At 45.4% G+C, this 27,149-nt stretch overlaps 3 protein-coding genes across 5 annotated transcripts in view; 1 reads left to right on the top strand and 2 right to left on the bottom strand.

The window, feature by feature from the left end:
• The window catches only part of LOC121459036 (protein PHTF2), a 91,838-nt gene extending 81,994 nt beyond the window's left edge, over positions 1-9,844 (bottom strand). For 2 of the 3 annotated variants that reach the window (XM_041668527.1, XM_041668531.1), the window contains exon 1: positions 9,754-9,844. The gene's annotated coding sequence lies outside the window, so the exon portion shown is untranslated. The remainder of the gene's footprint in view (positions 1-9,753) is intronic. The other variant, XM_041668528.1, reaches the window with a different exon arrangement.
• A 461-nt stretch (positions 9,845-10,305) lies between these two features.
• On the top strand, positions 10,306-14,744 carry LOC121459016 (transmembrane protein 60). The gene is made up of 2 exons (XM_041668486.1): positions 10,306-10,478; positions 14,124-14,744. Exon 2 carries the CDS (start codon positions 14,174-14,176, stop codon positions 14,573-14,575), a length of 402 nt encoding a protein of 133 aa, XP_041524420.1. The 5' UTR covers positions 10,306-10,478; positions 14,124-14,173; the 3' UTR covers positions 14,576-14,744.
• Positions 14,745-20,658: 5,914 nt separating this feature from the next.
• Positions 20,659-27,149, bottom strand: part of LOC121458766 (lysine-specific demethylase RSBN1L-like) — a 52,912-nt gene continuing 46,421 nt past the window's right edge. Inside the window, exons 7-8 of the mRNA XM_041668129.1 lie at positions 24,340-24,448; positions 20,659-24,179 (exon numbers count right to left, since the gene is read on the bottom strand). Coding sequence (XP_041524063.1) covers positions 23,541-24,179; positions 24,340-24,448 — 748 coding nt within the window. The 3' untranslated portion in view covers positions 20,659-23,540. The remainder of the gene's footprint in view (positions 24,180-24,339; positions 24,449-27,149) is intronic.

Here is a 27,149-nt window from a genome sequence, read left to right as displayed (position 1 = left end):
TGGCACACGTCCTCTGCACAGTCAGCTACATCATCCTGAGTGCACACCCACAGACTCCCAGGCAGCATCACACAGACTGCACACCAGTGTTTGCGACAGTACTACTCACAAGAGCTAAATTATGCAATCTCCTTAGTTGTCCAGTAGAAAAATGGGTAAGAAAATTGGACAAATGTTCGTAAAGGAATCACTTTTAGCCATAAAGAACAAAGTTCTATCATTTACAGGATGCAACTAATCACACTAATAGATTAAGCCAACCTCTGACAAAACAGTATGTTTTCTATTATTTGTGGGTGCTAGCTTTTATACAGATATGTGCTCGGCACAAGCGTGCACTCACACTCAAACACACACACACACACACACACACACACACACACACACCAGGAAAGTGAACAGGGAGAGCAGCAAGGTGTGAGGTGAAAATATGCCCAATACACACAATAGGTACACATATGAATGTTTTTTTAAAAAAAAAAACACCATTTAAAAAGAATCTTATAAAATTAAACTTTTATTTTGCAGGAGGATAAAAATTTTAAATGAGCTAAGCTTCCAGCTCAGGATATCAATTAAGTCGAGAGAAACAGAATTCAAAGTAAATAAACAGCAGACAGGAAATAATAAGGAATATAAATCACTGATGATGAGTATTAAAAAAAAATCAACAGGAAACCAAAGGCTGTTTCATTGGTATAGATAAACCCTTAGTCAGAGCCCACCGGGGGTGCGGGGCTGAGACAGATTCCCAGAGTCAAGACTAGGAGTAGAAACACCTCCACTCCCTTTAGATACTCTTTCCCTGTGCAGCCCTGGCTTGCCTAGAGCTCACCACATAGACCAGGCTGGCCTGAACTCAGAGATCTGCCAGCCTCTGCCTCCCAAGCACATGTGCTATCGTGCTCAGCTGACGACAGATCCCACAGGCCTTAAAAAGCTTAGGAGCACTAATTATGCCTGTGAATTTAACAACTTAAGTGAACCAATCCCTTCAGAGAAGCAAGACATCGATGCTCAGTGAGGAAGAAATAAATTGACTAGCCATTTGTCAACAACAACAAAAGCATTAGCATGGAGTTACCATTCTCCCTTGAAAGAAACTTCCAGACCCAGAAAGAAAACCGCGCAAACTACTGAGACCCAAAGGACATGGAGATCTGGTACGTGTGTAACTGGCACACGCACACGCACATTCCGTGTTAGATAAAAATTGATTACTAAGAGACTAAATGAAAAGGAAAGAAAGTAACAAGATTAACTTGAAAGATGATGGGGGCCTAAACCAAGTCAGGCAAAGGGGTTTGGTTTGGTCTCTTGTTTTTCAGTTGTGGGTACTGAGACAGAGCATGGTTAAATAGTTAGTAGCGAGAAAAATCAAATGTAGTAATTAATTCGAGACAGACAACATGGGGTAGAAGAATAAAGATACTCCACAATTTTCAGCTGGCATAGTAAAAGAACCATCCAGGTTCTTGTCAGGGAATACAAGAGAAAAACAAGGCCAATTTACTTTTCGACAAATTTTACATCCGTATATTCAGCACCCAAAAGCAAGCAAAGGGATGTACGATGTAAACACTCAGGAGACGCACAGTTTAACTAGCCTCTGTCACCAGGGATCCCTTGCCATTAAAGCCTCTACAATTATATTATTAATGGCTTGGCACCGAGGTCTTAGAAGGAATGAACCTGAGGCCTACTCCACAAGAAGAATCAGCGCCTGCTATCGTCAACATGATCCAAGATGGGCGGTGGTGGCGCACGCCTTTAATCCCAGCACTCAGGAGGCAGAGGCAGGCGGATCTCTGTGAGTTCGAGGCCAGCCTGGGCTACAAGAGCTAGTTCCAGGACAGGCTCCAAAGTACAGAGAAACCCTGTCTCGAAAAACCAAAATCAAAAAAAACAACAACAAAATAGATTGCCGCCGGGCGGTGGTGGCGGGCGCCTTTAATCCCAGCACTCGGGAGGCAGAGGCAGGTGGATCTCTGTGAGTTCGAGACCAGCCTGGTCTACAAGAGCTAGTTCCAGGACAGGCTCCAAAACCACAGAGAAACCCTGTCTCAAAAAAAAAACAAACAAACAAAAAAAACAACAACAAAAAAAAAACATGATCCAAAGCCCATGGCTAAGTAGGTAACAGGCCCTAGGGTTTCTGCTAAATGCTCATGTTGTCAAACTACCGTCTAAATATTTCTTTTATACACTCAGATTTGGTATATGTGTTGCTTTTATTGGTTAATGAATAAAGAAGCTGCTTTCAGCCAATGGCTTAACAGAATATAGCCAGGCTGGAAAAGATATATATAGAGAGAGTAGGCAGAGTCAAGGAGAAGCCATGTAGCCCCACAGAGACAGAGGCCAGATGGAACCTTGCTGGTAAGCCACAGTCACATGTTGACACACAGATTAATGAAGATGGGTTAGTTCAGGATGTAAGAGCTAGCTAAAAATATGCTAAGCTATTGGCCAAGTGGTGATTCAAATGATAGTTTCTGAGTGACTGTTTCGGGTCTGGGCAGCCGGGAGCGAGGGGTCTCCCTACTACACAGATTAGTGCTGTCCTCAACTTTGGGTCATAAAGCTTCCTTAGAAGGTGGTAAGCATTTAAAGTACTGGTCAAAGTGTCGAGAGTAAGAGACTGTTGAGTGCCCAGCCCTAAATGGGACATCTGTGTCAAACTCTGTGCTCAATGCTCAGGAAACACAGAAGAGGGAGCAGGAGATGGGAGAGTCAGGGACTGGGAGGACAGCTGTCCCCTGGACATGGATGGCTATCAACCCATAAACTGACTCCAGCTAAGGTCACCTACACAAGAGCAAGCCAACAAGACGGGTCGCCATTCCAACAGGCAGCACTAACTAGACAGGGTCAATTAACAAAAGAAGAAAAAGCAGACGCAAACATGATGGGGTCAAGGGCACATGGGAGGAGGCAGCTGAGGTTACATGAAGTTGTTAAAGAATAAAGCACTCTATTAAAGATAAGGCTGTGGTGTTCTGAGTGAGAACTGCCCACAGTCTCACATGCTTCAATGGTTGGTATCCAGCTGATGCAAACCGTTTTGAAAAGAGGAGCTGTATCACTCGGGACGGACTTTGAGCTTTCAAAGGCCCCCACTCTTCTCGGTTGGCTCTCTCTGTGTCCTGTACTTAGGATGAGATGTGGCTCTCGGAACCAGCTTCAGCACCATGCCTGCCTGCTGCCATGCTTCTCCCCACCAACCCTCCTGAAACCGTAAGACCCCAATAAACTTCTATTAAGTTCCCTTGACTTAGAAGATGCACTCAACGCATTGTGCATTATGATACGGCTACAAGTGTATGGGAGCCCGGGGGGGGGGGGGGATGCTGGTTTGAATGAGAATGGTCCCCATGTTTAAATGCTTAGTCCCCGGGTCAGAGGTTTCCAAATCCAAGCCATTCCCAGTTCAGAGCTGCCTCTTCCCCTCACCCCCACTCCTGCTTGAGACATAAGTTCTCAGCTACTGTTCTAACACCTGGCCTGCCTGCCACCCATGTGCCCTGCCAGGATGGCCACGGACTCACTCTCTGAAACTGTAAACCCCAGCAACCTCTTCCGTAAACTGCCTTGGCCATGGTGCTTCAGCACAGCAGCAGCACAAGAACAAGGCCCGGCTAGAAAGCTCAGCGTTCGGAAAGTGTTCCCCACACAAGTCTAACTTTCTAAGATGGATCCCTGGAGCTCACGGAAAGGGCGAAGGAGAGAACCAAATCCACAAGGGTGCCCTCTGACCTGCACACGCAGCTGTGACCCACCCATGCTCATGTATCATATGCAGACACAATAATAAAGTTTTCTTTGAAAAAAACCAAACATTTAAAAATGAAATAATGGCTGTGTCTGTTGAGGATTTAAGAACAAGGGGCTGGGAGATGTGCTGTAGAATATTATTCTAAGATGTGTTACATTTGTTTATGCTGTAGAACACTTATTTAACGATGCAAAGATGTGCTGCGTTCTTTTAACTGCATTTGTTTAACTCCGTGAAGCTGTGTTACTTTGCCTGTCTAAAACACCTGACTGGTCTAATAAAGAGCTGAACAGTCAATAGCAAGGCAGGAGCAAGGATAGGTGGGGCTGGCAGACAGAGAATAAATGAAAGGAGAAATTTGGGATCGAGGGGAGCAAGAACAAGGACCCAAGGGGCCAGCCACACAGCCAGACATGGAATAAGAAGGAAAGAAAGGATATACGAAAATAGAGAAAGGTAAAAGCCCAGAGGCAAAGGGTGGACAGGACAATTTAAGAAAAGCTGGCAAGAAACAAGGAAGCTAAGGCCGGGCATTCATAAGAAATAATGTCTTTGTGTGTGATTTTTGGGAGGTGAGTGGAGGGCCCCCAAAAAATCCAAGAGTAAAAAAAAAACAACCAACCACAGAGATGATTTAATTATTACTGTCCTGCAAGCCTGAGCATCCTAAAACCCAAGCAATAAAGCTCGGTGCAGTGCACCTGCAGGGCCATCACATCGCTTGGTACGTAGTCAGGAGGGCCCGGAACTCCAAGTCCAGCGACACCCTACCCTATCTCAACAAGTAAGATGAAGAGTGACTGAGGAGGACACCCAATGCCACCTGGCCTAGCCTCACACATAAATGCGCATGCACCACAGATGCACGCATGCACGCCACACACACAGACTAAAGTCTGTTAGGAGGAAAATGAGTAAGGGATGTGAAGAAAAACAAGTCCCTTTGCCTGTCTGCTTTATTCGTACTGCGAGACCTGAGCTCGGTGATTCTGTTCTGTTCTGGGCAGTAAGAATTAACTATGTACTCTCAAGAGTCTGAACTACTTACTGTGAGAAACTCATTTTATACACACACACACACACAGAGCACGCTGCTGTAGTAATTCTTCACTGAACTCTGCCTATGAATGACTCAGCAGACTAGACTATAGCTTGAGTTATTTTTCTCTTTGCCATTTTCAGTTTTGTTATCTTTAGAGTTTTCCCCTTGTTCCTTTTATTTTTCTGAGACAAGGTTGCCTCACTACGCAGTCCTGGCTGACCTTGAACTCACAGAAACTGCCACGCTCTGCCTCCCCAGTGCTGGAATTAAAAGTGTTTACGATCACACCCAGCAGAGCTTTTTGTTTTTTAGAGTTCAATATAATCAAATAATTACAGCAATTGGCTTGTGAGTAAGTCTTAGAAGCCAAGCACTGTGTCAAGGCATCCAGTCTCTCGCTTACATTTTTTTAACGTCTATCCAGACAGACATCTCTATTTTATGACTCAAACCAAACTACAAAAAGGTTAAACAATGAACCCACAGTTGCCAAATTAGTGAACGGCAGAATTCAGACCTAAACCTCATTCTACGGAACACGGAAACCTGGGTACATACCTTGCAAAGATCTTTCATAAATGTCTATCTTTCAGATCCCGTATCCAGTGTTTTATGACCTACTACTTCTCAAAATTCCTGCAGATGAACCAACGACCAGAAAGCTGCATTCTCCTCTTTACTTCCTCTCATTAAATGTCACATCTAATCAAGCTGTGATTATCATCAGGTAGGCTCTTCACCACAGCCATTTCCTGCCCCGGCTCAGGTTCACTGCCGAGAATTAAACCCAGCATATTTTCTTTCTTGCCTAGTGCTCATAAAAACCACCTGCAATCAGCATTTTTATTTGCAAACTAACCTCTGGATTTTTTAAAAACCATGTCATCCACTTTCATGGCACTAAGATCCTGAACTGCAAACGCAGCTGTCCCAAACATCACATGGACTGTCATCTTAGTCATATGCTTCTGGTGGTTCACAAACCAACGCATGTGCAGCTCCACGCTAACCAGAGAAGTATAAGCGCGGAACTTTTTTCTCAGTTTCAAGGGAAGTCCCAATTTACAACATCCTGCCCCACTAAAACATCTCGAGCTAGCTTTAAAACAGCAGGCTGGAGGTGCTAGTGCAGAGAAAGCAGAACCAGAGAAAGAGAGGCCAGTCTGGTCCATCTAGGGAATTTCAGGCCAGCCAAGCCTGCCAAGGAGAGCCTGTCACCAAAAAAATAGTCAACCAATAAAGGAGTTTCTAGTCTATGTAAAGAGGTTGGGGGCATAAAGAATGACAAAACAGAATCCATAAAGTAAGTGTAAACACCTCTAGGAGTGCTATATTAGTCTTTGTTTGTAACTTAGAACTAGACAAACACATTTAAAAATTTATTGCATAGACACTTGGAAAATAAGTACTGAAGAGTATTAGGTAAAACTATAACAACAGACAAATAGTTTCTATTAATGTATGTGGTAGTTTAAGCGAGAATGGTTCCCCATAGGCTTGTGTATTTGGATGTGTGATCCTCCCCGCCCCAGTTTGGAACTGTTTGAGAAAAACTGGGGGGTACAGCCCTGTTGGAGGAGTTGCATCACTGCAGGGGTGGGTTCTGAGGTTTCAAAAGCCCAGCCATTTCCAATTTCTCTGTCTCCATCTGCTTCATTCTGGTAGATCAAGACTGAAGTTCTCCACCTGCAGTGGTGGTGCATGCCTTTAATCCCAGAACTCAGGAAACAGTGGCAAGAGGGTCAGCTGGGCCTTACAGAGTTCTAGGATAGGAAGGGCTACACTCAGATGCCCTATTTACAAAAAACCTTGTAAGTTCCCAACTACTATTACATTGCCCTGCCCGCCCACCTGCCCGCCCACCTGCCCTCCTGCCCGCCTGATGCAGACTCTTTCCCTATAAAACCATGAACCCAAATTAAATTCTTTCATAAAGTTTCCTTGGTAATGATGTTCTGTTACAGCAACAAAGACGATTTAGTAATAGGTTTACAATTTCCGGCCATCAAAAGTGGATATACTCACACTGCCCAGACACATCCTATGTAATTAGTATATACCACTGGTATTCACGAGTACTTGTATATAAAACTAGTTCCCATTCTCTCGGTCTATACTCATGTTCTGAGACTGCCTTCTGTATGGAATGCCTTCCTTCCCTGTTATGAAAACACGTTTAGGTTGCCAAGGCTCTCAGACAGCTCCTCCCTGGACCTTCTACCCATCATCCTCTTACTAGCTACTTGGAAGTTCTATCCTCTCTGCTAAACAAATAAGGAAACTGATGTGGGAATCACATTCACAGTGAAAGATCAACAGGTATTTAACCTCTGGGGACTTTCTCATTTCATCGTTCTTTGAGAAAAAGTCTCACTACGTAGACTGGCTGTCCTAAAACCCAGACATCCCCCTGCTTCTGCCTCTCAGATGCTAGATAGGATTTGAAGGAAGCACATGCTACCACACCTGGCGCTGGTGTCTGTCCTTTAAGCTCTCCATAAAATCAGGCAGATTCCACACATTCTCTCACAATATAGAGAGATAGTATCGTTTGTTTAAGTATCTCTCCTCTTAATCGGCTGTTCAGAACAGTCAGAGTGCCTGACTCCATCCCTGTGTCTTCAGCAACAATCAATACTGCCTATTACACAGAGAACTCCAAGTGTTACAATGAGAATTTGATTCAGTTTATCACTTTGCAACATTGTTGTGGATTACTCTCTTTATACAAGTCTAAGCTATTTTTACCGGAGTGCTGGAGTGGTGAAGCACAATTGCTTGAAACGCAGTCCTTGTAACCAAATTGGTTAGAAGTGCCGGGCGGTGGTGGCGCACGCCTTTAATCCCAGCACTCGGGAGGCAGAGGCAGGCGGATCTCTGTGAGTTCGAGACCAGCCTGGTCTTCAAGAGCTAGTTCCAGCCGGGCGTTGGTGGCGCACGCCTTTAATCCCAGCACTCGGGAGGCAGAGGCAGGCGGATCTCTGTGAGTTCGAGACCAGCCTGGTCTACAGAGCTAGTTCCAGGACAGGCTCCAAAGCCACAGAGAAACTGTCTCGAAAAAAAAAAAAAAAAAAAAAAAAAAAAAAAAAAAAAAAAAGCTAGTTCCAGGACAGGCTCCAAAACCACAGAGAAACCCTGTCTCGAAAAACCAAAAAAAAAACAAAAAAAACAAAAAAAAAAATGGTTAGAAGTGAACCCATCAACTGACTACCATTGAAATCTTGGATTAAATAATACAAGCCGGGCGGTGGTGGCGCACACCTTTAATCCCAGCACTCGGAGGCAGAGGCAGGCGGATCTCTGTGAGTTCAAGGCCAGCCTGGTCTACAAAGGGAGCTCCAGGACAGGCTCCAAAGCTACAGAGAAACCCTGTCTCGAAAAACCAAAAAAAAAAAAAGAAAAAGAAAAAAAAATACTCCAACTACTTTCTGATCTTCATTTTCTCAACATATTAACATAAATTCTCTTAGTGAAGCCGTTCACATTCCAAATCCCTTACAATTATACATAAAAACAAACTAGCCAAAAAAGTTTCCACTTAAAAACTGTTCAAGTCATCTTTATTTTTAGGATCAACTGCCCAGTGCCAACTTGGCCTTTAAAATATTTACTCTAGCAGGCTTGACTAAGCAGAGTGCCTACGCTGAGAGCTGCCCTTGAAATGCTTACATCTTCAGGCTCTGCTACAATATGGTGAAAATCAGAACCTTCCCACCTAACACCTAGACTGCCACTGTCTGAGGCATTCAACAGCTTCCCTGTGCGGGAGGCAGACCACTTCCGGGGGGTATGTACTGGACCACCTTGTTTTCTGGGCGCAGACATGGCCCAGACATCTACCTAGACCTCGCCAGCCCTCTCATCTGGAGTCTGAGCCATAAAACTCAGAGGAATACACATTTCTTTCTCTATTAATCTACAGCCTGTAATGCCAAGTTAGGTCTTGAACTACGGTGCTTACGCAGGTTCATCCAGTTTGGGAAAAAAGAATTTACAAAAGTACCTAGCCAAGTCATGGTTAAGTTTATAATCAAAGACTCAGAAGAAGGGGAAAAAGGCAAGAAACCCGAGAAATGTTTTGGTTAAAGCAATAAAAAAAACTGCAAAAGTAGGACACGTAAAATAACATCAAAGTAAGCAAAACCTACCACTGACAAAAACAATTGTGAACTGCAATAATTTCAGCAGCACCTACGTTTGGAAAACCCACAGGGAAATTAATTGTTCCAGAGTCTACTTTCCCGGTGGCACATGTTAACGCGGTTCCTCGGTTTTGTCAGGATAAAAATAAAATAGTTAGCAAAATGACCCCCGAAGTTAGCAAGGCGGGGATGAGTTAGAAAGCACAACGCCAGAACAATACCAGAACAAGGGCTGTCAACACGAGGCAGAAGAAAGGTGAGCATGCCTAAGGACCGCCGCATTGTTTGCAGACCTCAGGCAGCCTGCAAGGCCCGCGCACAGGACTCGGGCAGCCGCCCCTCTGCAGTCACCGCCGGATCCGCAGCTCCAGCGCCCGGGCTGCTGCAGCAGCTGCTTGCCCTCCCGCGCGGGCAGCGCCAGCAGCACGCAGGGCGCCCGCACCGCGAGCCCGGCCTCCCGCCGATAGCGGACCTCGCGCGGGCCCGGCCCGGGCCACTCGCCGCCCCCTACGCCCTCCGGGGACCGCGCCACCCCACGCCGGCAGCGCGCAGAGGCGCGGGCGCCCACCCCGCGCCGAGCCCCGACCCGCAGCCTCCGCGCCCCGGCGGTGGGAGGGGGCCGCGGCCGAGCCGGGCCCGCAGGTGCCCGCGGCTGGGGGCACCGCCGCGCCGACCCCGGAGCCCGCGCCCCGATCCCGCCCGCCGCCCCGCCGCCCGGTCCGCACGGCCCCGGGATCCCGTGTGACCCCGAAGCCCTCCACGCGGCCAGCCGAGCACGGAGCCGCGGCGCTTACCGTAGCCGCCTGCGCCGCTGGGAAGCGGCTGGGAGACGCGCGGACACGCCGAGGAGAGCGCCGCCGCCGGAGCCCGTAGAGCTACAGCCCCGCCGCCGGCGGCGCGCCGCCCCCACCCTCGCGCTGCCCGCCCCGCGCTCCGCCCCCGGGACGCCCCGCCCCTCGACCCGCCACGGAGTCTGCGCCACCCGCCCCTTGCCCCGCCCCCCCGGGACGCCCCGCCCCGCTCCCCCGGCTGGCCACGGAGTCTGCGCCGCCCGCCCGACTCCGCCCCCCAGGACGCTCCGCCCCTCGGCTCGCCACGGAGTCTGCGCTTCAGTCCCCGGGTCGCTGGGGCCGGGCGAGCGGGGCGGGGCCGACGCCTAGACTGGCAGCTCTCGTAACCAATAGGACTAGGAGGCGGGCTCAAGGGAAGGCGGTCAGTTACTGGCGGCTAAATGGACCAATGACCGGTGGGGAGGTACCGAAGAGAGGCGGCCAGCGTCTGCTCCGTGCTTCGGCATAGGCCGAGGGCGGCGGGAACGGCCCCGGATGTGGGCGGGGCCCTAGCTTGCTCAGGGCCTCCGCTGAGGCGGTTCGGAGAGGCGGAACTCTACCTTCTCTTAATTATGTGAGCGGCTGAGGCTTTCATGGGGGGGACCAGGGTGGAAGAGGACGAGGACCCAAACTGGCGGACTTCCCGACCTTCGCCGTCCTCTCGGCTCGCCCGCCGGCCGCTCTGCCAGGTGAGTCGGGAGCTCGACCCTTGCCCGTTCGGTACCCGCCCGAGCTGCCCGGTGCTCGGGTGACCCTCAGCCCATCACGCCGCGGCTCGTCGACTACCGGGTACATCTCGCACAAACCGCATTCAATTCCAGCATAGGTTTGGGAGAGTAAGGGCGGCCCCACGATACCACCGTGGGCGTTTGCCTACCGAAGACCGGGATAGTTAAGCAGCACCCTTAACGTTCCAGTGCTGATGCGCCCTAAAATCAGCCAGGTTGTCAGCTGGGAGGACACTGGGTTTGTAGCGGAAATGGTGATCTTACGAAACGGAGCTGCCTTTGGGTACGGAGAGTTCATTTGGGAGAGTGTTGACAGTAGCGGGAGAAGGGAAATCGAATGGTGAGGGATGGACCTTGGACCGATCTGCTGCACACAACTGATCGCTAGATGCAGATGAAAGGATAAGAGACCTGTAGATCTCCATGTGGAGAAAACAAAACGAAAACTGGAGGTTTGCACAGTGGATCCGGAATCATGAGCAAAAACCCTACCTCCTGCGTACCAGAAATAACCACCTCGAGTGGGAAATATCTATTGAGTAAATCTCAGCCTTGGAGTACACCTTTGACCGTCCCTTGGAGAGAGAGTGGTGGTAAAAGCTAAATAAACTCTTTACCCCGATTAAGACGTTTTTGTAAAACTGGAATCTGTATCACCATTGTAGTTCAGCCTATGCAATCCTTTAAATGTCAGTTGAATATCAGTAAGGCTGTTTTCCTTGTTGAGAGTGTTTTCCTGCAATCGAGTTTTGTTTTGCCCCACAATTAGAAACTTATAACCACAACAGGCTTAAGCCCTTGCATTCTTCCGTGTCTTGTCCTAAAGTGCCTGTGGTCATTGCAGACAACTTGGTACTTGTTCTGAGGGAAGAAAAAAAAAAAGAAGTTCATATCCTGTGGCATACAGAAAAGTTACAGTAAAGGGACATGTGATCACAAATATTCGTAAAGGCTCTTAAAATTGACCAAATCAGAGGTTGGGACTGAGCAAACATTCACTGGATTAAAAACATATGTAGTTAATTAAATAGCCTACACACACCTCCACCTCTGCTTCTAAAACCATCCCACTCCACTGTATAAGGCTTCCAGCAAGGAAGGACCAGTAAAGAAAACTGCTTTCCAGAACTGAGCCCTGTATGAGCAGTTCCTTTACACCCCCATGCCTTTAACCCAAAGTCAGGTAGCTCTTTGAGTTCAAGGCCAGCCTGGTCTGTAGTAGCAAAGTTCTAGGCAAGCCAGAGCTACATACTGAGACTCTGTCTCAAAAAAGAAAGCCTGCCTAAAAGCCGAAATACCGCAGTCCAAAGCATTTACAACCCAAGCGAATGCAAATGGATGGGTCTGAGAAGGCACGAGGACATCCACAGCTAACTGCCGAACCATAAAGGATGTGCACTTGCTGAAGATTGCCACCCTTGAGCAGAGCACATCGCTATACAAGATGTACAGAGTACATCAGCACAATTAAGCACACTGCTCCCTCTCTCCAGTTCTGCAGCTCTTCCTGTTTCCCTGCATCTTCTCTAGCACCCATTCCTTTGTTTGCCTCTTTGGTTTCTGATCTGTCTATTTCTCTCTAGTCTGTTCATCTTCAGTGTGTCCTTTTTCAGGGGCTTATTTTCCCCTGGGCTTTATCATGGAGTCTACATTCCTAAGTGTTTTTTCTTGGGCTGGCAAGATGGTTTAGCAGGTAAATGCATTTACCACCGAGGCTGATGACCTAAGTTCTGTCTCCAGGACCTTTAGTGGAGAGAGGACTAAGTACTTCCACTTAGTCCTCTCCCAGTCTCAAGTCCTGTGTTTCATTTCCTTCCCCACATAGCTAAAGGACTTATGTTTCTCAGCTGTTTCCATCCCTTCCTGCCTAAGTCCTTACTCAGCTGCATGTGGTTTGGCTTCTGAGTTCCCGTTGTATCTACCCTTCGTCTTAATGGTCTGTAAATCCATACGTGAAAATTACATGTAAGACCTTATTTATACCGTAAGCTAAGATATAAGTTAATGCCGTCCCAGTTGAGAATGGAGGTTTTAAGAATGAGTTTAGGGATGTTAGCATTGAAAAAAATAAGAGAAATTGAAGATATTCTGGCAAGAAGTGGATCCTAGGCCTTCCAGATTTGAGGATATATCCTAGAGTAACAGTAAGTCTTAAATTGTGAACAAAAGGAAGGGTCATGGAGAGATGGTGATGGTTTATAAAGCTACTGCTTTTCCAGAGGACCTAAGTGTGAGGAGCCATTCCCACATACTCCATTGCAAGATGACGCTGACCATCAGCACCACCACTGTAATCAAGCCAGTGCTCATGTGCATGGTAAATGACAGTTTACCTTGTCAAGCCAGTGCGCATGCACATAGTAACTTTCCATCCCTTGCTCTCTGCCTCTCCCGTGGCGTCATAGGGTTTGACAGGCTGCAGCCAGTCAGAGTTTGACTCGTCCGAGGCGAGGACTGTTAAGCTATATAAGGGCCGGGTTTTTGACCCTTGAGGTCTTCGCTCCGTAAGCTTATGCTCTCCCTCTCAAGACGCATAAAGCTTTTCTGCAGAAGGATCCTGAATGTGCCGCATCGTTCTTGCTGGCGAGACGGTAGCGCGGGACACCTGAGTTCAGTTCCCAGGACCCACACTAGCTTGTTCAGGACTACCTGTACCTCTCACGCCGGGGACACCACCAGGGGTGCCAGCTCATGCTCACATTCAGAAAAAGTCTTAGGAGTTGACGTTTTCTTCTTCTCTAAGGGCGTTTGCACAGGTGGCATACACATACAGACATACGTAGACTTGAATTTTTTTTTAATAAGTATTTTAGAGTAGATTCAGAGAGAATAGTGATGTAAAAGATCCTTGTCATAGGATAATTAGACATGAAGTAATGACAAAATATCTAGTTTTTTAAGTGGTCTGTTTAGCAAGAAAATACTTACAAATGTAGGAAACAATGATTATCGATGCCTTCTGCGTTACTTAGCCCAGTAGCAACTTTGCAGTCTTCATGCATTGAGTTTATATTAGCCATTTCACCCTTACAAACCGCATTGCCTGGTCCACTGCTGTGACCTCAGGTGCTCAGTGTTAGCACCTCTTGAAATTAAATGCAAACCTATAGGTTTGCAAGTGTGCAGAGAGCTTAAGATCATCGCTGAGTTGCAATAGTCACAGCATGGACTTGCGGGGTAGCGCTGAGAAGAAACCAACTGCTCTTGAATAGGTTCATACCCAGTGTCTACACTAAAAATCTTAGCACTACAGTGATGGACTGGAAGAGATAGCAATGGCTGGGAAAACAGCTCTGCAGCCAGGAACAGGCTGCTCCTGCGGAGAGCTGCAGGCTACTAGAGGGAGGATTGCAGTCCCAGGGGAATCTGCCACCTCTAGCCCGAGGGCACCTGCACTTGCATGTATACACACACACATACACATAATTCAGGACAGAATGTTTTTAATATACATGTATATGCATACTTGCATGCATACAGAAATGGTGGTTGTTGCTACAGGACAGTGTTTTCTAAATTAGAAAGACTGGGAAGTAGGAAGCAGCCAACTTTTCTAGGAATAGAAGTGATTTCTGCTGTCACACCCTGAGCTTTTTTCTTTTCTAGGGTGTATCTCCCTTACCTCAGCCCTGAAACATCCTCTTGAAACTGTGTAAATGAGAATGTCCTTGGCTCAGAGAGTACTCCTCACCTGGCTTTTCACGTTACTCTTCCTGATCATGTTGGTGTTAAAACTGGATGAGAAGGCCCCTTGGAACTGGTTCCTCATATTTATTCCAGTCTGGGTATTTGACACTATCCTTCTCGTCATGCTGATCGTGAAAATGGCTGGACGCTGTAAGTCTGGCTTTGACCCCCGGCATGGGTCACACAATATCAAAAAGAAAGCCTGGTACCTCGTCGCCATGTTACTCAAGCTGGCCTTCTGCCTGGCACTCTGCGCGAGGCTGGAACAGTTCACTACCATGAACCTCTCCTATGTCTTCATCCCGCTGTGGGCCTTGCTGGCTGGCGCTCTGACAGAACTTGGATATAACGTCTTCTTTGTGAGAGACTGACTTCCAGAACACCGGAGACCTGATGGCAAGTACCAAGTGTAGTTCTAAGCTGCCATGAACAGGGTTGTGGAGGCAGGAACTTGTAGCCAACCCAAAGCTGAATTATTCAGTATTTGAGTTACTGATATCTTTGTTATCCCTGTGTAAATAAAGCTTGTTTCTGACCTTATTTTTCTGTGCCTCTCACCTGTGTGTGGTCAGGACGTGAAGTGAATGTAAAGCCTTCAGTTGTGAACTCTGTGTGAGTTTGCTGGACGGTGCTCTGTGTAGACCAGGTGTATATGTGTGCTTCTAGACTATGAGGGAAGAACTTGGTTATGAAAATATTCTAGGGATGCAACCTCATGTCCAACTCAGAAAGAACCTTAGTTTGGCATTTCCAAGTGGGGTACGCTCACGTTGAGTTCTTCCTACGGCCTAGGATGAGCCTATTTACGTCATCGGAGCCAGCTCTGCCTCTTTGTCCTGGGAGTCTCAGACAGAGCCTGACTGAAGTGTTCAGGTTTGAGATATTCTATGCGGCTGCCACAACAGCAAACTTAACCAATGCCAAAGTCCAGGTACCCATATGTCTCAAGTTTAGAGGTGAAGCATTTCAAAACTTGGAGATAAAATTCTTGTTTTACCTTCATGGGAATGCCGGGCATCTTGGATGAGTTCACGTGAGACCAGAGAGAGAGCACGGTCCCCAGAACTGGAGCTGCAGATGGTTGTAAGACCATGGGGGGGGGGGGGGGGAGGGCAAGGGATCAACCCCCCAGTCTCTCTCGGGAAGTACTGGAAGTGCTCGTAACTGCTGAACTTGTAAGTGCTTTTAAGGTTTTTTTTTTTTTTTTAGAATTAGCCAGGCGGTGGTGGCACACCCCTTTAATCCCAGCACTCGGGAGGCAGAGGCAGGTGAATCTCTGTGAGTTCGAGGCCAGCCTGGTCTACAAGAGCTAGTTCCAGGACAGGTTCCAAAGCCACAGAGAAACCCTGTCTCGGAGAGGGGGGAGAAAAGGTTTTTTGGGGAGGTTTTTTTTTTTAGGATTTTGTGTATGTGTGTGCACGTGCTTGCAGAAGCCAGCGGGTCGAGACTGCCTGGAGCTGCAGTTAGATGCTTGGCTCGGGTGACGGGATCCGCCTCAGTCTCTGCAAGAGCAGTGTGAGCTGCTAACCACTCGCCCTCTCTAGCCTCAAGAGACTGATTTTGTCCTAGTTGTCACTTTTAGCTCTGTCAGCGTCTAAAGTGGCCATTTTGGTGGTTTTAAAGGATCTACCATAGGCAGACAGTGAGATGATGCATCCCATAATTCCAGCACTCTGGTGGAGGAGCAGAATTTTGAATTTGAGGAAAGCTCTGGCTAGAGGCCCTCTGTCTCACTGCTAATACAGAATTTCTGTGCAGGTGGCTACTGGTGTGAGCAGGCATCCATGCGTGTGTATGGAAGACAGAGGGCAACACCTGCTGTCCTCCGTAGTTTGCCGATTGGCTAGACTACCAGCTAGTAGTCCCGAGTCCGGAACCTGCTTGCTACTCCACCGCCCAAACGTGTAGCTTTTGCTTGAGTGCTGGGTATCCAAACTGGGGTCTTCACTCTTCAGCAGTAAGCTATCTTCCAGGGCCCCCAAAGATTATTTTAATACATTTCTTCCTTGTAAATAGAGATAATAAAAGCAGCCACACACCACAAAGACGGCTTCAATTACATTAGGCTTTTGAAATTAAAAAGCTAACCAAAAAAACATCTGGTTGCAAATATCTTCCTGTCAGTTAACTGGCCACGGAGTGTTATTTTTGAGTATCTAAATGTAGGAGTCATAAAAGCAGTATTTGGAAGTGAGGATTTAGGCTTGGTCAGACAAATCCAAACAGGCCTTTGGAGCAGATCATTAATTCAAATAAAATTCCCATTGTAATAAACAAGCTGGAGAATCACTTAGTTCAGATAAAATTGTTCAGGCAATTGCCCCCCCCCACCTCTCTTTTCTAGACAGGGTTTCTCTGTGTATCCCTGGCTGCTCTCTCTGTAACCGTGGCTGTCCTGGAACTCACTATGTAGGCCACCCTGGCCTCAAATTCAGAGATCCACCTGCTTCTGCCTCCTGAGTGCAGGGGATTAAAGGCATTGCCGCCGCCACCACCCTGCTTCAAGCAATTGGCCTTAATGATAAGTTCTCCTAGGGTCAAAGTGTGATAGTTATTCCTTCCCAGAACAACTGTAACAAGAAAGGAAAAGACATGAGTAAGAATTATATGCAGAAGACAACAGTAACCAACCTGCTCATTCGTGAGGATAAAACAAGCTTAATAGCCTCTGGCAGGTTCTCAGTTTGCAGCCTTTGTCTTGTGTGACACACCTAAGGCAGCAGAGGAAATGATTAATGTGTGCATTAATAATATCTCAACATTGGCTCATGAGAAACATTAAAAGAAACTGCAGCTGGGCGTTGATGGAGGCAGAGACAGGTGGATCTCTGTGAGTTCCAGGCCAGCCTGTTCTGTAGAGCAAGTTCCAGGACAGGCTCTAAAACTACAGGGAAACCCTGTCTCAAAAACACCCCCCCCCCCAAAAAAAAAGATGCTTGTTGGTGGGAAATACATAGTATTACAGAAAAAACGCCTTCTGGGTTCCTTTTTATAAGATGCATAATCACTGCCTCAAGTAACAAGCAGGCTCCTGCTGAGGCCACTGTTCTCTGAGTTATGATAGATATGTAACTTATAGACAGCACTTTTTCAGTCTAAGCAAAAGGGTATTTCTCAATAAGAACAGTTATGAGCAGACATCTTCATGAAATGGAAGTCGTGATCTATGAACATCTTTCCCCCAGCTAGCTCTACAAACAACAGCCCACTCCTGGAGAGTTCTCCAGGACCAAGGACAGATCTGTGCTCAGATTAGATAGGAGCATGTCTGGCCTGCAGCACACAGGGTCGCAGCTACAAACTATGCTGACACTTTTCTAGGTGACAAGGTCAGATTAGAGTCAGAAAGTTGACACCGTGAAAAGGTTTAAGATTCTTACAAGTTTTACTGGCCTCAGAAATTTGGCCTGTTTTCTACTTTGCTTTTCTGCAGTTCAGCAGATGAGAATTAAAATTAATAAGCAGAGCTGAGAGGGAAAGCAAAGTACATAATCATTTCCATCCATAGAAGGGCAGGCACGTCCCTGAGCCATAAAGGAAAATGGATATTTGTCTTTGTTGAGTGAAATGATCGATCCTTTAGCATTTACAAACTACCAGAAGAATTTAATGATTTGCTGTTCTCAGAATAAGCACAAAATTAGTGTCTATGAGGGCAGGACAGAGAGGAGCAGCAACTCAGAATGGTAAAGCTAAACATGAGGTAAATGTTGGCAGGGTCTCTTACAAACAAGAGTGTGAGCAGTGTGGATGGGGAGAATCCCCAGCGGGTAGCAAGTGCTCTCCATCCAACACTAGGCCGGTAGCGCTATCTTCCCATTTCCTGTTTCCCATCACTGCCTGCATCTGTGGTCAGCGGGCAGTCTGTGACGGGCCACACGTTTACCTCGGCCCAAAGCTCTAGCAGGGCTTCTGAAGGAAGCCAGCAATGTACTAAGCATCCGTCATGTTCCGCCATTCCCTTCACCAGTCGGCGTACCGGGTGTTACCTTCCAGGGGCAGCCACAGCTATAGTTGTGACGCTATGGTCTGCTCTGACTGTGGCATTTGTGCCGCTCTCTCATCAGGTGCAGGGAAAGAAACGATTTCCCGAGAGATGACACTGTAGACAGAAATGCCAATAACCAAATAGAGGGGGAAAGGGGCCGCCAGTGTCTGTTGGTAAGGGACGGGGGTGATAATTAAAACGTAAATGAAAAACCAGACCAACTGAAAGTTCTGCAGTCAGAGAGCTTGGAGACTAAAGGAAAGCCCATGGTGACTACCCTCTTTAGAGAGGCCCATGAACCCTTCCAAACACCCAAAACCTACCACCATTCCCCAAAGAATGGATGTCACAGAGCTTTAAGGGAGGGAGGGTAAGAAGGGGGAAGGGAGGAAGGGAAGGAGGTAGGGAGAGAGGAAGGAAAAGTGCAGCAGGATTAAACAAAAGTCTCACGGACGGATCTGGCAGCAACAGCACCCTTTCGAAACCCCATCCCTGCTGAGGGGTTAAGAATGAAGAGTAAAGAAAAAGCACAGTAAATGAGGGAAGAAGAGGGAAGGAAGACACAGCTTCCCCAGAATCTCACTGAAGAGAAAGAGAATTGGCAAAAGCTAATTTTCTGAAGAAGACAGTGGACGAGGCGTTTCCCATAATACTGTGGCTCAGTTAAATAGAATTTCAACAAGAAAATTCTGAGAGGACAAACTCTCCAAGTAGTTCTGGAACAAAGTTCTTGTATTTTCACAATGGTAAGCAAATCACAGTAAAGAAGCGTACAAGCGGGCTGGAGAGATGGCTCGGCGGTCAAGAGCACTGGCTGCTCTCCCAGCGGACCTGGGTTCAGTTCCCAGCAACTACATGGCCGTGTACAACAGGCTATATAACTAGTCCTAGATCAGTGATTCTCAGCCCTTTGGGGAGGATCAAATGACCCGTTCACAGGGGTCACCTAAGATCACCAGAAAAAAAAAAGATATTTACACTATGAATCATAGCAGTAGCAAAATTAAAGTTATGAAGTGGCAGCAAAAATAACTTTATGGTTGGAGTCAAACATGAAGAACTGTATTAAAGGGTTGCAGCATTAGGAAGGCTGAGAACCACTACTCTAGGGTATCCAGAGCCCTCTTCTGGCCTCCGTGGGCACTGCACACAGGAGTGGCACAGATACACACTCAGGCAGAAGACCATACATGGGAAGATGTACTATCTTAAGAAGAAACTAACAGTTTGCTTTCTGTTTCTACTGAACACAGATTCTACTTGCCCATGGTCCATCAGCTCGTTCATGTCCTTTAACCAGATATGACATCTAGGATGAGCTAGAAAGATACATTCCTGAAATGCAAGATTACTTCCTCCCACTGCCTTGCTCTTTCAAAAATCAGTATATATAGGGGCTGGAGAGATGGCTCAGCGGTCAAGAGCACTGGCTGCTCTCCCAGTGGACCTGGGTTCAATTCCCAGCATCCACATGGCAGCTCACAACTGTCTATAACTCTAGCTCCAGGGTATCTGGCACCTTCATACCAAATACACATAAAGTTAAATATTTTTTAAGAAATCAGTATATATGTCTCTTAATTTAACCTCTTATTGCTCATAAAGAAAGGTTTTGTGTTTAATATTCTTTTTGTTGTTGTTTGTTGAGACAGGGATTCTCTGTAGCTTTGGAGCCTGTCCTTGAACTAGCTCTGTAGACCAGGCTGGCCTTGAACTCACAGAGATCTGCCTGAGTGCTGGGATTAGGGGTGTGGCACCACCACCACCCCGCTACCATGTTTAATATTCTTCATTTCCATCTGTAGTACACAACAATCTACAGGAACTAAACAATAAGGCGGGAAGCCTTCAAGGCTGTCTGGGTTGCAAGGCCAGCCTGAAAGAATGTCTGAGACCTGGGACTGTAGCTCTGGGGTTCATGTGTGTTCAATCTGAGTTCTGCAAGAATTCAACAAAGGGGAGGCGGACCAGCCAGCAAACCAGAAAGGGCTGGAAAGCTCCTCCGCCATCCTACTCACTCCCTGAGGTAAGCTGTCAGAGCCAGATTAAGCATCGTGTTCTCATTAAATAAGCAATCCGTTTTAAAACCAGTTCAATGTTGCTTTCATATCTAGTTATACTAGTTATAATCAGGCTAGAGAAAGAATAAGAGCTTTTCCTACCACCCGAGCAAATAAAGTTCACCATGTCACTTAACAACCTATCCCATCCTCGTCCTGAAATAGAGATACTCGGGTCTGTGCACTCCAGAACCCACACCTAACTGAAGATCCAAAATGACCTCGGTGTTCCCTCTCTTGGGGCAATGTAATGTTTATTACTGCCTTGAGGTAGATTAAGGAAGACTTTCAGGTTAGAATCACTTTCAGAATTTTACCATCTGAAGACAGAAACAGGAACTTGCAAAGAGTCTGAGACTAAAATGTTAAATTTAAGAAAATAATTACAAAACAAAGGTAAAAAGACTGTGGTTATCAATCTTATTTATTGAAAGGTGGAAGACAAGGAAAATAGCCTCTCAAATGCCAAAAACAAATCTGTACCTAAATGTAAATAAGTGCTTTACATACCAATAAACTGTCCCTTTCGCCCCCCCAAAACTGAGTTTACCAAACAATGCTAATTTATTGTTTACAAAAAAAAATCTTACCTGCCATAGAACTGAATTTAGAAAAGAAAATCTTATTTTGAGTACATTAATTAAATTTCTTAAAACATTTAACCTAAGAAAATTTTTCCTCAATTGCCTACCCCTCCCATTTCAGAAAGAAGCCTATTTCAAGCAAGTTTATAGAGAAATGCATACATAATACAATACACAGTGCTGTGTAAACCAACCTGGTCATTAAGGTCAGCAGTCTTGTCGTAAGGGACACAGACAATCAATATATGGCTTTATGTAAATTTGCAACTAAATATCAAAAATGTTTAATTCTTTTGAGAGCTAACCTGAGTATGGGATATATGACTTAGCTAAGAGGATATAAATAAAATGAGAAAAGAAGGGGAAAATGTGTGTGTGTGTGTGTGTGTGTGTGTGTGTGAGAGAGAGAGAGAGAGAGAGAGAGACCTAAGTTTTGAAGTGAAGGTCTATATATCATTTAATAACATATTAACAATGACTCTGTATAGCATATGACCTTATTAAAACTGCATCTTAAGTGCTTTATTGTTCTGGTCTAAGATATTGGAAATTAAAAAAAATCTTATTTCACATGGAGAATGAGAGTATACTAACTAAAAAGCCACTAATATGCAGTATTAAAATAGGTATTTGTGTGTAACAAAGGTAGTTCTCAGTTCAGCAAGTTCTCAGATGGCATCTGAAGAGGATTTTTAAAAAGGAACCCGTAAGACCAGGGGCATAAGCATGATTCAAGTCTGTAAGGCTTTATCTCGAACTCTTGAGCACGTTGGTTATTCATACCCCACCTTCACAGAGGTGTATGCATTTGACAATCAACTAAACCTTTACATTATGGGTAACTGACTGTGGGCTACATAAGAAACATGCGCTCCTTTAAGGGAAAACCGTAGGCTCATCTATCTGGGGAACAACCTAACAGTGTTTCCTTGCAGTATGACCTCAGAGTGTCTACTATAGGGGACTGGGAACAAACACACCGTGGTAAAGATATCACCCCTAATTTAAAATCCAGGTCTTAACAGTATCCCTTCCTAGTCTTAGCACTCGTTTACTAAGAATCTGTTCCCCAGAAAGATGATGAAGAACCCTAAATTCAGCTTAAAGTGGCTTAAGTAAGTGCAGTGAAAGACAGCCAGTTACATAGAGAGCAAACCCTTATTTCCACTGCCATGACTTTGAACTGCTCCACTCCATGAAATGTCCGCACTACAAGCTGAGTTCCTGTAAGCCACCAAGATGTCCGGTTTCACTGCCCATCTTCTTAGTAAGTCAGAAGAGAAGACTTCCCACTGTTGCTAACATTGGTTCTCATCAGTTCCTCACCACATACAAAGCATGGGCGGTGAAAATGGAACCCACGGAATGGAAACGGCAGTCTCCCGAAAGGCAGCGCAGTGCAGGAAAGCCGGCTGAAAGTTGTCAGTCAAGACAGGGACCCAGGATAATACAAGGAAAACATTTGCAATGCAAGAGCTCCTTCCATCCCCCCCCCCTCCCACTTCCAAGTGGAGCAGACCGAGGCTGTGCAGACTTCCCTACTCACCATACACAGCGGCCCTGCCAGAGCTCTAGGAGGCTATGCCTGACACTGGCCTGGCGGCCGGGGAGAGGTCCTGAGAAAGACGAGCTGACGGTGCTGTTACATCTGAGTCACTATCATTGCCTCTGTTTAAAAATTTGTTTTTGTAGCATGGAAAAATGTAAAAGAAGCCTTTTAATTGCCCATCATTCAACTTTGTGCATGTCAGTTTTTTACTCAGCTATTATTAAACATACAGGTGCCCTTTAGTAAGAAAAATTTCTATCACCTAGAAAAAGAGGATTACACTAGGGCTAAAGAATCTGGCCACGTAACTTCATTAACTAAAGGGATAAAACCATCAACATACTTAGTTTCTCCCAACTTCTAACTCCCTATTAATTATTTTCTTATTGTTGAACATAAATATTTTAAGATGTATTCCAGAAAGTAGCACTAGGAATTTTCTATATTCATCAATTTAAGAAATTGTGCAAAACAATATACATATATACATCCCAAAATACACGCACATGTGTGTACACACACACAAACACACAATATATTATGTATATGCTTTCATAACTGAATCCTGGTTCTTTGAAGGTTTGTACAATATGGGAAATTAAAATATTTACTAAATTTGAGCACATACATTTTCCTCCATTTCCTCCCCCACATGTATATATTAATAGAGACATAGATGAAACAAAATGAATTGTCAGGTTGTTTCTGCAAACTCAACAGAAAACATTCATTGTTATGAACCTTTATTAGGTGGCTCACATTTCAATATGGATCGTACTGAAGACTCTTGAAAGCTATGTACATACAGTGCTGACACACTTGGCAGGAAAGGAAAAGGAGATATAAATAAGCTCTATGGAAAACCTTAAATTGTCAAAAAAGAATTCTGGCTCATATTACAAAAAATATATTTATGTGATTTTTGTCAGCTCCATCCTGAACCTCAAACTCAGACTCCTTTGATGTGACCGGCAATGGCGACAGTGCGGCGGGCCCTAGTGCGCGGATTCAGTCACGGACAGGCACTGCGGAATGTTACGAAGCTACATAAACTACGTTGTAACCAACGAGAGCAATTCCTAGGCTCGCTTTCAGATTTCAGAATCGTTATTACAAATTATCTTTAAAAAGGAATTTTAAACACAATGTACAAATTTAGCACAAATTGCCATCATCCTTGTCTTGATTTGAGTGCACAGAACTCTGTTGCCGTGTATCAACTGTATCATTGAGACTTCCAGGACACAGTTCTTCCCTGAAGTCTTTGTTACTGTCTTCAAATTTAGAATCCACGTCAATCTGAAAACCTGAAAACTGAACATGATCCAACTTCATCTTAACAGTCTTGCCTTCCGTGCTATTCGGGGTTCTAGTCTTTTCAGCTATAGTAACTCTCAAAGGGTCTTCCTTGGTTCGTGTAGGTGCAATAGGTTCATGTTTAATCTGTTGTGATTCATACTTAGAAGGAAGTTTGTCTGAAAACACAGAGTCTGGTGAGGTTTGGTTCACAGCACAAAGAATGTTGCCAGTGTGAGGTTCGAGAGCGGATGACTTGGGACCTGATGACATGCATGTTTCGTGAGTGACCGCACTGAGACAAGTGTCCTCCTCTGCGTGATATAACTTAAGTCGAACATGCCACGCCAAACTGCACACAGCAGAGACTGTCTTGAACTGATGAACAACATTCCTGGGAATGAAGTAAATGTCATTGTCGTACAGCTGAACCCTGGCATAGCGAATGCCTTCTCTCCGCAGCTGATTAAGTTTTGCATCATCAACCCACTGAACACACTGGGAAAAAAAAAATACAGGTAAGACTTTTGCACAACAAAATCTAAGTGAAAATGATGATTATTTTAAGTTTTGGTTTTACCTGGGACAGTGGAGGTTCGTGTAAATCTAACAACAAAATCTAAGTGAAAATGATGATTATTTTAAGTTTTGGTTTTACCTGGGACAGTGGAGGTTCGTGTAAATCTAACTGCATTCGTTGAACCACTTCTAAGAAATCTTCTGCATGGAAACAAATCACATCTTTGGTTATTCGGGGCTGGTCAGGTCTGTAAAGGAGGGTGATAATAAAGGAACCTTACATTAATGTTTCATTCTGTTAAGTCCTTAATAAATTCAAACAAAACTAGTTTATGATCAACACCAAAACCTTACAAATAAAGAAAACCACTTCATCTGTTAAAAATCAGGTTAGCCATGAGCTCCAACCTAAACAGACTAACAACTGTCTTTTTTTTTTTTTTTTTTTTTGATTTTTCGAGACAGGGTTTCTCCGTAGCTTTTGGTTCCTGTCCTGGAACTAGCTCTTGTAGACCAGGCTGCCCTCGAACTCAGAGATCCGCCTGCCTCTGCCTCCCGAGTGCTGGGATTAAAGGCGTGCGCCACCACCGCCCGGCTACAACTGTCTTTACTCTCAGAATTATCCGTAAATTATACAAACCATCAAAACTAAATATCTCATTTTAATGCAGTTCAATTTTTCTTTAAGTGTTAAAATATAAAATACTGCATAAAAGAAGCTGAAGCAAACAAGAAAGACACACACTATGTGTTCTCATTTCCATGTGTGAGTTAAAGGGGCCTTGGCAAAGCACAGAATGGTAGTTATTGGGCTGGAGAGAGTGAGTTATTAGGGAGGAATAACTGGAAATGTTCTGTAGTACAGGAGGGTGACTATGGTTAACATTTAGTTAAATACTGCAAAACAGGCAGAAGAGAGAACTTCATTCTCACCACACAAAAATGGTGGATGCTGTGGTGGTTGTGGAAGTAACAGATAAAGCAGTGTTCTGCTCTGTTACATAGGGTATACCTGTGTTGAAATATCACACTGAATCTCATAACTATGTACATTTAGTATATCATGAATTTATAATAAAAAGTATGGGCAGAAGTGGCTCACGCCTGTAACCTGGATTACACAGTGACACTCTACAAAAAAAACAGAGAGAGAAGAAATACTTTCTTGTTCTACAGAAGATACTAACTGTCTACCTGAACACACCCAATCTCAAAAGCTCTGGACACTAAGTAGGCTTGGGCCCAGTTAGTGTGAGATGGGAAAGATACTACAACCATGCTGATGCACACAACCCCTAAGGACTCTTGCAGTTTTATTTCATTGCTGTAGTCTTAGTAACAATAAATTACGAAATGTCTATTACAAATACTCATTCTTCATTGGAGACATTACATTTCTTAAATCCTGACAGTCTAGCCTGACGGAGACAACTGACCGAAACTACGATCAATCAATGTGCAGAGTCACGGAACCCTGTCTCAGCTAACACATCTAGAAAACACTCCCACAGCTAAGGCTCAGGGAACACTGTAGAGAGGGGGTGGAAGAATTCTACGAGCCAGATGACCAGGGCTGTGCTGTGAGATCCTGTCTCCTAGTAAGTTACACCCATGGAGTCTCACCAACAGGACTGCCCAAAAAGGACACCAAAGTGTGCAAAGTCACATGGGGAAAGCCTTTGAGGTCCCAACCCTACACAAAGAACTGCAGGCTGCTAAGTAGAAAGGTGGGGAGAGGTGGCCCTCTGGGGACAAAAGCACACAAACGCTCATCCCAGGCAACAGACATAAAAGAACATTATACGGAGCTAAGACATGGAGCTGTGTACATAGATACACATAGTACAGACATGGCTATAGCAACAACTGATAAAAAGAAAAGGCCAGCAGGGAGGGATAGAAGGGAGGGTCTGGAAAGAGGAAAGGGAAGAGAAAAAGGTTGTAATTAAAAATATAATCTCAGGCGGGCGGTGGTGGAGCACGCCTTTAATCCCGGCAGTGGGGGCAGGCGGGAGAGGAGGGCGGCAGGCAGAGACAGGCGGATCTCTGTGAGTTTGAGGCCAGCCTGGTCTACAAAAGCTACAGCCTGGTTCCAAGACAGGCTCCAAAGCCACAGAGAAACCCTGTCGTCTCGAAAAACCAACCAAACAAAAAATACAATCTCAAAAAAAAGAAATATAAGTCATAATATAGTCAAATCCCTAAGGTTCAATGAGAGAGTCTCCTGGGCAGCCAGTTCCTGGAGTGCAGACTTTTCAAAGACTAAAACACAGAAGAAAGTGAGAGTATGGACAGAAAACACAAGTGCTCTCTCCCGGTGCGCTGGACCAAACACCATGCTCTAGCCCTCTAGACTCCCGTAAGTTAAAATCAGCCCTCCCTTCTCTGCGCTGCTCCTCAGACATCGCTGGCAGACTAACCGAGAGGGACAGAAAGTAGCAGATGAATGGATATTTGAGGTAAAGAAATGGCTGAAGTAATGAGCTACCAAGAATACTACAAGACAAATGTTCTACAACTTGACTGTCGTTGTAGTACATAGCTAAATAAATTAGTCAAAACAAGGAGCAGGCTTAAAATTGGTACATGTTTTATTGAATGTAAATTATACCCTAACTTTATGGGTATAATTATGGGCTAGAGAGAGCTCCACAGGCAAAGCACTAAGCAAGTGTGAGGACCCGGGTTCAGAGCCCCAACCATGCCAAGTTGAGCACTATAATCCCAGAGTTCTTATGGCAAAATGGGAGTGGAAAACAAAAGAATCCAGTCCCAGAAAGCTTACAGGCAGCTTTCCTGCATACTCAGCAGCCGAACAAGAGATCCTGTCTCAAAGAAGCAGAGTAAGAGGACCGAGTCTCAGACACACTAACACACACCACGGTCACGACATAATGAATGACCTCCCAAGGGTAATACAAGATATTCGTAAATGAGCTTACAGTAGCT

The sequence above is a fragment of the Microtus oregoni genome, unplaced genomic scaffold (assembly GCF_018167655.1).
Source record: "Microtus oregoni isolate MIOR12 unplaced genomic scaffold, Mior012 000018F_ref0000195, whole genome shotgun sequence".
NCBI lineage: Eukaryota > Metazoa > Chordata > Mammalia > Rodentia > Cricetidae > Microtus > Microtus oregoni.
Note: the sequence above shows the minus strand (reverse complement) of the source record. Positions and strands in the feature narration are given on the sequence as shown.